Source organism: Dunckerocampus dactyliophorus, chromosome 13, assembly GCF_027744805.1.
Source record: "Dunckerocampus dactyliophorus isolate RoL2022-P2 chromosome 13, RoL_Ddac_1.1, whole genome shotgun sequence".
NCBI lineage: Eukaryota > Metazoa > Chordata > Actinopteri > Syngnathiformes > Syngnathidae > Dunckerocampus > Dunckerocampus dactyliophorus.
Genome location: NC_072831.1, coordinates 10,846,665 through 10,859,041, shown reverse-complemented (window position 1 = coordinate 10,859,041; position 12,377 = coordinate 10,846,665). Strand labels below are relative to the sequence as shown.

General features: G+C 42.0%; 1 protein-coding gene across 4 annotated transcripts in view; it reads left to right on the top strand.

The window, feature by feature from the left end:
- ktn1 (kinectin 1) overlaps positions 1-12,377 on the top strand; it is a 36,162-nt gene that overhangs the window by 20,611 nt on the left and 3,174 nt on the right. For 2 of the 4 annotated variants that reach the window (XM_054796618.1, XM_054796619.1), the window contains exons 19-34: positions 813-850; positions 1,026-1,116; positions 1,227-1,339; positions 1,414-1,489; positions 1,573-1,619; positions 1,707-1,797; positions 2,526-2,612; positions 5,536-5,625; positions 5,705-5,791; positions 5,872-5,961; positions 6,032-6,124; positions 6,202-6,270; positions 6,374-6,457; positions 6,786-6,869; positions 8,502-8,585; positions 8,682-8,774. In XM_054796618.1, coding sequence (XP_054652593.1) covers positions 813-850; positions 1,026-1,116; positions 1,227-1,339; positions 1,414-1,489; positions 1,573-1,619; positions 1,707-1,797; positions 2,526-2,612; positions 5,536-5,625; positions 5,705-5,791; positions 5,872-5,961; positions 6,032-6,124; positions 6,202-6,270; positions 6,374-6,457; positions 6,786-6,869; positions 8,502-8,585; positions 8,682-8,774 — 1,317 coding nt within the window. The remainder of the gene's footprint in view (positions 1-812; positions 851-1,025; positions 1,117-1,226; positions 1,340-1,413; positions 1,490-1,572; positions 1,620-1,706; positions 1,798-2,525; positions 2,613-5,535; positions 5,626-5,704; positions 5,792-5,871; positions 5,962-6,031; positions 6,125-6,201; positions 6,271-6,373; positions 6,458-6,785; positions 6,870-8,501; positions 8,586-8,681; positions 8,775-12,377) is intronic. The other 2 variants (XM_054796620.1, XM_054796622.1) reach the window with 2 other exon arrangements.

The window sequence follows — 12,377 nt, the reverse complement described above, 5'->3', positions numbered from 1 at the left end:
TGGTGTATAAGATCCCCCAAAATAGAGGAAATCGGCGCTGCATGTTTAAGAAAGTCATTCAATATTTGTTAAAAACGCTTCTGCAGACTTGCCAACGTGTATGCATGCACACATTTTTTGGACCCTTAATTACACTCATACGCAGTGTGCTTAGCTGCTCTGCAGGTACACATTTTGTTGCATTTTGCGCTTTCAGTTTCAAGTTGTCACGCCAATCTGCGCATAGGTGGAGAGACAAGCTCTCGGTGAACACTCCCTTTATACTTGCCTCCTGCAGCTGCCCACCACTCCTAGCAAATGCTATGTGGAACGTGCACGTACACGCATACGTTTCTGTTGCTCCACAAAACCAACACCCGCAAGTCAATAACTTCCATGTTCTGCTGTTAAATAAGGTTTAAAAACATGAGGTAATGTCACACATTTCTTATAACACAAACCAAAAAGTTCCATTGCTATAAAAGCAGGGATGGCTTGTTGTTTCTTGGGGAGTATGCATAAACCTCCTTCAAGGTTGGCAGGTCTGCTTCTGGCTAGGTGAACAAACCCCCAAAATATGCCATTTCAGTCACATTTACATTTTTGCATTAAGCTGTTAAAACTGTCTCTTGATGTGCCCATATAAAATATAACTTGACAAGATCCTCAACTATTCTATCTTGCTCGTAATATTTTTGTTGTTTAAAAAAATCTGTCTTTTAACATTTCAATTTTATTCTTAGTTTAGTTTTTACTTTTAGTGTGGCCCTAATACTGTGTAATTTGTAATGCCCATTTAGATTGGGTAATGTTTTCATTTCTCTTAATTACAGGTATCATCAGAGTCAGTTGTGCAGCAACTGCATAGCAAGTAAGACATTTGCAGTGTCAGTGTTGTCCATTTGTGTAATATTTCATGTGCAATGCCTTGAAAACCAGTGGCACTTGTCAACTTTCTTACATCTGTCTGCATGTCTTCTGATCAAGAAAATAAAATGACTTTGATGAATATTGTAAAGTTCAAAATTTTAAATTGTGCCTTGTAGGATCCAAGAGAGGGATTTGAAGCTGAAGTCAACGGAGGACATTCTGCAGGCAGCACAAGACAGCTTGTCAGCCAAAGCAAAGGCAGTGGAGGTGTGAACTTTTATCTGTAGCAGTGAATACATTACAGTTGTAGTCGTCCTTGTTGCAGATGCCACATTGCCCCAGTTAGACTTATTGTCTGAAACCATTTTGTGTCACAGGGTCTAGAGCAGCAGGTTGCCACCCTGCAGGCAGAGATAGAATATCTTGGACAGAAGGAGCCATCGGAAGAGCTCATCAGATCGGGTACCCAGCTTCTAGAACTCCAATCTCAGTAAGCTCACCCTTCCACACAGAATACCAATTGTCTTTGTGGAGCTTTAAACAGAATCCTCATCTGGGCCACAGGCTCGCTGTGAAGGACCAGGAGATCACATTGATGCAGAATGAATTGAGAGACCAGATTGAGAGGGCACAGCAGCAGGTGAGCAAAGAAAACGGCTCACTTCGAAGTGTGGCATGTAAAGCACAAGCTTGATCTTTCTACTCTGTTGGTCTTTCCATCAGTCTGTTGTATCTGTCGCTGCAGTGCCAAGCACAGACCTTCTTACAGCGTGAGTTAGGTCTTATGCGTAATCATGAACATTGTTTTGCTCTGTGGGTAATGTTCATTAGAAATGATTAGTTTTGTTGTCTCCCAGGTTGTCCGAAAAGGAGAAGCAGGTGTCAGATCTGCAGAGTGAGCTGTCTGAGCTGAATGAATCTCTGGAGCTTCACAGAAAGAAGAACAATGTAGGTTTTCATGAAGGACCTTTTCTTCTTAGTCCAAACACAAAGCCCTGAAAGACATCCACCACCCTTCTTGTGGTTCCCCAAATACTTGCCACTCCCACTGTGGAGTTGCACACTGCACACATCATTACCCACCCCTGTCGTTGCTTACTGTCCACTGCGACTTAGCATCATTTTCTTTGCTTCCATTTTTTCCCCCCCCAAACTGCGATTCTGTTGTTGTCCTGTGCCAGTATGATGGCACGCATCGGTGAAGATTGCTTAAGCTGAAGGTTGCATAACAGTGCTTTCAGCCTACTCTTTTTATGCTCACCGTTGGCCATGGACTGCTCCAGCAAGCTTGTCTGTGCTTGTGGGTGATTCAGAGCATTAGAAGTTCGCCTACCTCATGCTTTGATTTGGAAAAAGCACAGTTGTGGACATTTTAGAATAAAATAAATGTTTTACAGTGCACTAAATAGTACAATAGCACTTAGTAGTCAGGTAGAAAGCATCCACTAAAGCTGCACTATTCAGTCGATTGGGTTATGTGGCTTCTGCTTTTACCCACATAAGGTGTGAGGTTGAGGGCTGTAGTATGGTGCACGGGTAAAAGCACCAGTCACGGTTGAAATGAGAAATGCATTCCTTTATGGTCCTTCATCCAAGTTACGTGTCTGAGGCTCACTGAATGGCTTTTCCCTGAGGCTGAACTGAACGCAGTATCTCTTTGGAACTGACCAAAACAGGAGCTCCGGGAGAAAAACTGGAGTGCAATGGAAGCTCTGTCAGCCACCGAATCCATGCTTCAAGGAAAACTCAGCAAAGCTGTCAAGGTTCGACACCTAATCTCAGTCTATTTCACTCTTTAGCTCCAATCTGATGCATCACCCTCCAAATTTGCATTTTTCTTGACTGCCATAATTGATCTAGTTTAAATGTTTTTCACCATTCATAACAAAGCTGCATACTCATTTAGCTCAGTCGTCTTGTAATGCTTGGCCTCAAGTTGACAACTGGCTGTAAGGCGAGCTGTTAAGCTATGCTACTTATTTTGGGAATGTATTAACAAATACTTCTGGTTTTGCTGGTAGATAAGGCTCCTCCTGAACCTCGATAAACATGAACACTACAAGCTTTAAGTTCATGCTGATGAGTGTGCAGTCAGACATTGACTGAGATTCATGGTCATCCTTTTGCTTGTTCTTGTATTGCACTCTCATTACTTGCATGTTCCCCCGCCCTCCCTCCCCATCTGTCCCATCAATATATTTCAATATATTTGCTTTATACAGTCTTAATACCGTGGTTATTTTACAGTGGAAACTTAAAAGCCAAGCAATCTGTTTTGGCATGGTAGTCGACCTCTAATTTTCTCGAACAAATTATTTTTCTCATAGGAAACGATGGATATTTTAGAATCAATCTGTTCCACAGTCAAACTGTCACCATCATTGAAATATTTATTAACAGCTGTCTTTTAAGTAACATTTTAACATTGACTGTCTTACAAGTACAAAAAGGTAACTGCTGTATAACAAATCACAGTGGAACCTCGGCTAGTAGCCACCGTGGTTAGCATGTTTTTCAGTTAACATCGAAAATTTACGCCACAATTTTGCCTCTGGTTTGTAAGCATTCTCTGGTTAGCATACAATACGGCACACGTCTTGTTGTGTTATTGAGTCCAACTGGGTTAATTTTGACAATTGTAACGGGTGCGGCATTAAAAATGAAAGACAGGAAGTGTTTTCTTGCCTTGTGCATTTATTCGGTAATTAAATACAAGTGGTCAACAAAGATGAAGTATTCTCCGTGCAGGATCTCCACCTCTGATTGTGCAGCAGAAGTGCAATGCCGGTCTCAAAGCTCTAAGACCTCCATAATGCAAGCCGACAGAGACAAGACAGCCAAGAAGGCAGAGCTTGGACATACTCTCCTTTGTCTGGCAGCACCTCGCCTTTATGGCAAAAAATGCATGGGTGTCCAAAGCGTTGTGCAGGAACCATCTGTGGAACATGGCTCATTGCAATAATAAAATATACTTGTAGTAACAGACAGTATGAATTGCCTGCGAGAAAATGTCACAAACACCAATTCTGCATCTTTACCGAGTGAAAGCTGACAGAAGAACTATTGCATTATTATATATTATTTATTATTACTATTCTTACGCTTCAAAGTAGTGGTTTATTTGGTCTTAAAATAATGTTGACAGTAATATAGTTGATATAATTATTTCCAGGAAAATAAGCATTTTAAAACACACCTTCACTCTTTTGTGACTAAGTTTTTGTCCAGTCTTATTTTTTCATTGTGCTTTTCTTAAAATGAGTACTAAAATCTCTTCTCGTCTTTGTTATTCTGGGCCCAATCTCGTGCATCGTCTCGTCTTGTGAGACGTCTAATCGTTTTACATGGATTAAACAATTCTAAATGCATATAAATGACATATAAATGGGAAAAATGAACATTTAAGGTTACGTGATTCTTAACGTGACTGAAAACAGGAAGGTGGTGGTTGATCTCGCTGCAAACATCGTGTCTCTGGGAACAGGCACGTCTTCCATGAAGGTCAAAGTAACCTTAAATGTTCATTTGTCCCTTTTTAGATCATTTATTATGCATTTGTATACATTTTGAATTGTTTTCTGGATGTAAAACTATTGTCAAACTCTAAAAATGTGTTTGTTAACATATTTGGCTTTCTGGAGCAGATTAATTAGATTTACATTGCTTCTCATTTTTTCGCATTTATTCAGTTAACATCCATTTTGGTTAGTCTCACCTTATGGAATGAATTAATGGTCCAAGGTTCCACTGTATATAAATGTGAAATGTACTACTGTACTTACTGATGCATCTGCTCACCACTGAAACTGACGCTTTTACACCATGTTGAAAGGTGTTTCTAATATTTTGCCCTTGTGTGATTGTAAAATATTAGAAACCCCTGTCAGTATGTTGCAGTGTTCTACACAACTGAAAACATCTCATTCCTACACTGACAACCAAGTGTCAATAAATACTTAGCAGCATTATCTTTGTACTGTTAGACTGTTTCATAAAAATGTTGAATTGAATTTGATTGTGCAGGTGTACCTAATGAAGTGTCCAGAGAGTGCAGTTGCAGCGCTTAGTGTTGGCTGCCAGATAGCTTTTCTATTTACAGTTGGAGTAATGTGTGCATATTTTTACCACCGCCTTCTCACTGCAAGGAAGGGTATGTGCTGAACTACCAGCACCGTAGCTGCTCCTCCGCCACTCCTACAGTAGACAACAGTGCTCACAGGGAGTTCCTTGGCAGCTGCTGCACACTGTCATCGCTTGCAGTGACACCGTGTATTAATGTGTATAGTTGTGAAGTGTCATGCATTCTCCCTCAAGGCCACACAGTGACAGTGCACAATGCTGCTGTATTATTGGGGTGATCGCAGATCTTCATAGTTCAATGAACAGTTCAGATGCTTTTCTTCAATGTCGCACTTGCAAATGTGCTTTCAGACGTTTACAATCTGACACTTGGTGTAGATCTGAAAAAGAGCACTGTAAAGCTGGTTAACGCATCACAGCCTATCATTGCCAGATATTATACGAGTATGCTTTGTGAGAAGATTAGGGATAGCAAGATAGCATTAGAGCAATCTGGACAATTGAGGCGATATATACCGTTATGTGGATGTTTTTTAATCACATGAACCAAATGTAATCAAAATGTTCTGTAATATCACTTCTCTCTCTTTGTCATGACTTTTGTAGGAGAACCAGGCAACACTGGCATTGTCTGAAGCTGAGTGCCGCAATGTTCTTCACAGGCTTCTGCCCCATGTGCCTCTGCCCAGTGAGCAGGTATGGGTGCTATTTTTTGTTTTGTTTTTGTACTTTAAATCAACATTTGTATAAATTCCTCACTTTGACTTTCCTCTAGAATCATCAGGAGTGGCTCTGCAGTTTTGAGAGGAATGTCAGTGAAAGTTCAGCTGCACAATCTGCCCCTGCATCAGGGAATTGTGAGGTAGGTATAAAACAGGAATATCAAGTATTTTAAAAGATTTTTTTAAAAAGACATTCACCAAGAAGCTTTCCTCCTGCCAGGAACTGTGTGAGAAGTTGAAAGAAGCAGAGGAGGCCCAAAGGATTCTGCAGGTAGACTGTGAGACGTACAAGAAGGTTTTGGCGGAGACGGTAAGTTCAGAGTTTGGTACTATTTTGTTCAAGCTAGCGTTGCATGACTTAACTCCTGCAATGCCCACAGGAGGGCATCCTGCAGCGCCTCCAGAGCAGCGTGGAGCAGGAAGAGTCCAGATGGAAAGTGAAGGTGGAGCTGTCGCAGGCTGAGCTCAGAGAGGTAAGGTAGACTTTTATCTGCAGATGCAGCTTCAGTGTGTGCTCTTTCATTACGTCATCTTTATCTTCTTTCTTTAGATGAGCCAGAAAGTCACAACTCTTGAGCAGGAGATTGAGAGACTAAGTGATGGAGCCGAGGTGGAAAATGTCAGTTCTTTAAAAGTACCTCTCACAACTCCGTGCTAATGTAATACAAGGTTTGTGTGGGTGGTGCTGCTATTGTCAAAGTATGTTTCTCAATCTCTTGCAGCTGAGAAGAGAAAAGCAGCACTTGGAGTCTGAGCTGGAGAGAGCAGAGCGGGAGAGTGCCACATACGTGACCGAGGTCCGAGAGGTGAGAAAGAGCTGAGTAGTGTTATGCTTCAGGCCACAAAAAGATGAACACTCCGTGGGTTTAATTTTGATGTCGTGGCTGTTACTTGACCCTGTGCAAATGCCTCATGTCTGTAGTATTTTTGAACTGTAAGTCTAACCAGACTAACTTTAGAGACCACGTTTGGCCATTTCACACTGAACATGCTTTCTCGTGTGTCGCCAGTGCAACAACAGCAGCCCGTTTGTAGGTGCCTCGCGGCCTGACCACATCACTGACCACTCGCTGGACTGGTTTTAGGTCCCGCAGACCCCCTCTAGTAAACACATCCTCTCAAACTTAATTTCAGCTCAAAGATCTGTTGACTGAATTGCAGACCAGACTTGATGGCTCATATACAGAAGCTATCAGGCAGAATGAGGAGCTGAATTTGGTAAGCGTTAATCACCTCTTAGAGCTCCTTTTTAATAATTCCTTCCCTACCACGCTCAGGATGGGTTCTTCTGCGGTCACCATTCATAACCTCACTTATCTTGCTTACTTAGTAGGACACTGTGTATTTTTCCTCAACACCATGTTTTCCATTTAGGAACCATAAATATAAAAAATGAGGGGCTATGAATGGTGACTCTGAAAAGACTAACATACCCTTGCATAGCAGCTGAGGTGTTTCATCTTCTATTGGTGGTGCCTAATAAATACTGTAAATGGCTTACTAGTCAACTTTGGCTGTTTAGTCAAGTCATTTTACTTACTACTTTAGGTTTCACACTATTATGCAGTGACGTGCGGTGAGGTTCATGGCTGGTGAGGCACTGACACTTTTGGAGGTTTTTTTAATGTTAATACAGGTTGCTCATTAAGAGGATAACAAGAAAAAGAAGAGAATAATTTTGTGGAAAACAATTTTTTGAAATAGTTTTCAAATACTTCCCATTTATTTAATTATTTATTAACTGGACGACCCTTGTGTTACCTTTTATCTGTATATAAGTACATGCAGGCTTTCTTCTCCAGGAAAAGTTCTGATACATTGTTGCAAAAGTCTGATCACCTCCTGGTGAGCTCTCCATCTTGGCAATAAAATTCATTCAACAGAGCATCCAAATATTTTGAATGCTTTTGACTTTCTGCTAGTTATTGCTGCTGCTGTCAAAAACAAAAAAACTAAAACTTTGGCGTTTCTTCTATGGAAGAACGGCAGTGACAAGCACCTTCCAGCGCACGCATGCCTGTCCTCTTGAGGATGCAGCGGTACTGCAAGTGCCTCTTGTATAACGTTTCTATGTATTTTATTGTTTGATTAGCAAGAATAATGATGTCACACTTACATTAAAGACATTACACTGGCTGTAGAAAGTCATGGTACATAATAAATGTTTCTGCAACATTATATTATTATAGGCAGGCATGCTGGCGGCAGCCTCACTTGATTAGGAAATGTGCAAATTAAGCAATTTTTTGTTAAGGAAGTCTTTAAAAAAAACAATTGGACGCATACAGAAAATACATTTAGAAGTAGAAGTACATTTACAGTTCTATGGATAAATATCTGTTTTATTTTTTATTGTGACTGGTGAGGCTCTACCTCACATGCCTCCCCTGACTGCGCGTCACTGCTGTCATCCCATCCTTGACTCTTTGTCTCATTGTCCATTATACCATTGTCTGGAAATTTCAGTTATCTTTATGAAGTTTTTGTGCTGTCAGTCAAAGCAACCAGTTTAAAAAGTACAGACAGCTGAAAGCACATGAGTCATGAAAAACAAGCTTTAGCTTTAGTTTCGGTACATCTGGTTTGTGAATGCTATAATCATACCGTCTGGTCTTGTTGTGGAGACAGTGCTGATGTTTTAACACAGCGTTATCATAGTGTTTTCAAACATCGTTATTAGTGCAGCCGATGAGCCGTGTGCAACAGTCATGATGTTCACACCAACGCAGCCACAAAATAATTTTGAAAATAACAGGACATAGAAAAGTATATTGTGCTCATCTCATATTCAGACGTAGCCTAGAGACCATACATTCTACAACACCGAGGGACGTTGTGTTTTTCTTGCAGCTTAAAACCCAGCTTACCGAGACCCTGTCCAAGCTGGAAGCAGAAGAGAGTGAGAGGCAACAAGTTGCTGGTGATCTTTATAAGGTAATATTTTATTTCAAAGTCTAATTATGCTGGTAATTGGTAATTATACTTTTCTCACCTTTTTGTTGGGTTACAATTTATTATTTTGTATCCCAGGCCCAGCAGTCTCTGGACCTGATCCAGGGGGAGCTCTCCAAAGCGGACAGCGCTGATGACCTTATAGAGAACAGCAGTCTGTCATCACAAAAAGTATGTGTGGTTATTTTATACTTCTATTTTTATTCCTCTCGTTTTCTTTTAGCGGTGCCCTCATTTAAAGATTCCAACTTAATCAGAAAGTTAAAAATGCGTCTTTTTCTGCTTGCTTTCTGTCAGAAAATACTGTAACTAATTTATTTCATTAATTACATACCATTTTTTAATGTAATTAACGCATGCACACCAGGGCAAGCACACCTCTGTTATGACGGTAGAAGGAGGCACAGTGTAGAATCCACAGCCACACAGACAACAGTCTGATGCTCCTTTATTTTTTTACTTTATTCTTCCCTGAACACAGGAACAATAGTGCAACACAATATATGTATCTCTAACTCACAAAATGTCTCTAAGCTGTTCTTCCTCAGAACGATGCTTCATCATTCTCATTACAAGAATACGATGCATTCAGGGACACTCTGAACATCACAAAAAGCTTAATTATGACTGTGTGTACGTATGCTCTAAAACAGTGGTTGTCAATTATTTTCTGACATGCCTCCTCCTAGGGCACAGGGGACAGAGAGGTTTTCACACCAACCCTACTTGAAATATTATTGAGAAACTGATATTTATTGTACGGACTGAACTTGAAACTGAAACCAGGAAAATGCAACAAAATGGAGAGCTGTGAAGCATACAAGCGTGTACATGTTGTCAGGTCTGCAGTAACATTGAAAGTACTCCCTGCCTCTCATGCCCCTCCTGACAGTAGGGTTGGGCATCGAGCATCAATGGGAACTGGGACTAAAATTCAGATTCTCCTGGAATCGTTAATTTAAAAAAAAAAATTGATTTCTATGTTTGCCAGCCTGCCAACCGGAAAAAAATGACAGCATAACACCAACGAAGAAACGTCAAGAAGCGTTTGTGTTCATCCATTTCAACCATGGACAGTGTGCGACAGCACACGAAAGTTGGGCTGAAATTCTGCAAAAAAATGAACAGTCAGCGCAGTCAACATTTGCAATGCCAAAACAAATGATACTTTATACTGCGAGTATGGTGGCCAACTCAAATATCCAGCTAACGTAAGGCTGTGTACTTTTTCATAGACAAACGATCTGACGTTAACTCTAGCTTTAGCCAGGAAGATGACTATTGTAGACCCCACGTTAAGTGTTACTCCATTCACTGTACATGTTTGATATTAGGTTAGTAGGAAGTCAGTATCATAAGACACTCTCCAACACAAAAACAACAGGATGTGTAATTGTTTTTTCTTGAGGTTTTAAAAAATAAAAATCATTTCTGAGCGTGTACTCCTATGTAAAGAGACTTGAAAACATTTATGTTCAACTTCAATGGTTTGATATTTACATACTGGTTGAAAATTGCCCTGTGAGTTCATACAATTTATTAAAAAAAAAAAAAAGATACAAAAAATTAGACATTCAGACGTTTCATCCACAAATTGTGGTTAGCACCCTCATTTAAACCTTAGAAACTTTTATGACCCTACCTCCTAAAAAAGAATCAGAATCGAGAATCGGAACCGAAATCGAAACAAGGAATTGGAACCACAATCGCTCAAATTGAAGTGATGCCCAACTCTAGTTAATACATTAAAAAAAAAAATATATATATATATATATATATATATATATATAATCCTGTCTAGGGATGCTCCGATCAGGGTTTAATGCTGCCGATACCAATCATCCATGAGTGAAATGGCCGATACAAATACTGAAACCAATCACGTGTACATTTTTAAATGTACTATTGGCAATCGTGTCACCAACTTTTTTTGCTGAGCCACTTTTACAAAATGAAAATGGCCAAGAGATAATAATTTTTGCAACATTTATTTTCATAGCTTTTTTCATCCCAAACAAAGCGAATTTAACAAAATGCTTATATCCACAACTCACATTTTGTATTTCAGAATGGATTTCTTTCTAGTGTTCTCACATTATTGACTGAAACCCTGAATGTGGTCGTGGGAGGCTCACTGGGCTATATGATATGAAAGGGGAACCATAAAGACAAAAACATATTTGACATAATTTTTCAAACTCACTGGTGAAACCGGTGGTGGATCAGGCGCCTTCTTTAAGGAGAACTTAGATGCGAGATCCTCTTGATTACGCTCAGCAGGACCCCCAGGCAGTCCGATCCAATCACTTTTCGGGCTATCCGCCTTATGGGCGCCACACACAGGAGGCGACAGGCAGCTGTGGTTGGCGGGGCTTGTTGCTGGCGCATGGCGGGCAGTGTGTGCGGGAGGCAGCAGGTGGCTATGGCCGGCTACAACGGTGGGTGATGCATTTACATCCAGAGTGAATTGTCAACACCGGCCGCTTTTCCTCCTCTAATCTACTTTGATATCCCCAAATTCCCTCCATATCTGACAACCAATCTAATCTAAAATTTTCAGCCCTAATAAAAATACATTTTAATCATTCAACAGCCTAATAAAAATAGATCAAATCTAAAATGAAGACCCTATGCAAAACACCTGATAGAGAGACCGCACTTCGCCGGTGCATGGGACACTCGGGTCTCACCCTGGAGCCAGGCTCAGGAAAGGGGCTCAGAGGCAAGCGCCTGGTTGTCAGGCCTTCACCCGTGGGGCCCGACAAGGCCCAGCTTGAAATGCCGCACCCATAGCTCCAACACCTGCAGAGTGTGCAGACATAATGGTTCAGTGCAGTGTGTGTCGGGTGGCGGTCAAGTGCGGGAACCTGGGCGACCTGGTCTTCAACGACCACATTTAGTTCCAGAGACATGGAACCTCACTGGTGGGGAAGGATCTCGAGCTTGTGCGAGATGTTGAGACATTACGACTAGACGTAGTTGGTAATGCCATCCATCCATCCATCCATCCATTTTCTATACCGCTTCTCCTCTTTAGGGTCGCGGGGGCATGCTGGAGCCTATCCCAGCTGCCTTCAGGCGAGAGGCGGGGTACACCCTGTACCCCGCCTCTCGCCCTGTCGCGTAATGGTAATGGTTTAATTTATTTTGAACATGCATACAAGCACAAATACATATCCTAAGTGTTTGTTGTACGGTTAAAATTGAGGGGCGACTGTGTGTGGCATGCCAGGGGCAGAGGAGCCGCCGTGAGACAGTCTTACACCCCCACGACGCCAGACCGTGAACCACCCCCCAAAGTCCTATATGTATGTGTACTGGTGCAGTGAACCTGGAAGGACAGGGACCCCACATGTCCACCCCCTAACCCCACCCGAACTGAGCGGGGAGGAGCCGAGGACAGGCCACCCACCACACCAAAGACCTGGGCAAGCCACGGGTTGTAGGCCACACCCAAGGCGTCAACCGGCCCGCCCAACCCCCCAGAAAAAGCTACCCCAGCACCTCCAACACAGGAGCCCCCGCTGGAGATAGCGCCCACAACGCCACCTCCACATCACCACACGGCACGGACCAGCTACACGCTGTGAGGCAGCCCCGATCGCCACCCAAACAGCAGGAACCACAGCCCACGCAACACACACCACCACCACGGCAGCCCAAGGAGCCACACCACAGCGACTACAAGAGAACCTGTCCCCGTAGGGAATAGAGGCCCACGAAGCATGCAAGCCCAAAGCACCAAGGAGGGACAGAAGAAAGCACCACATGAGA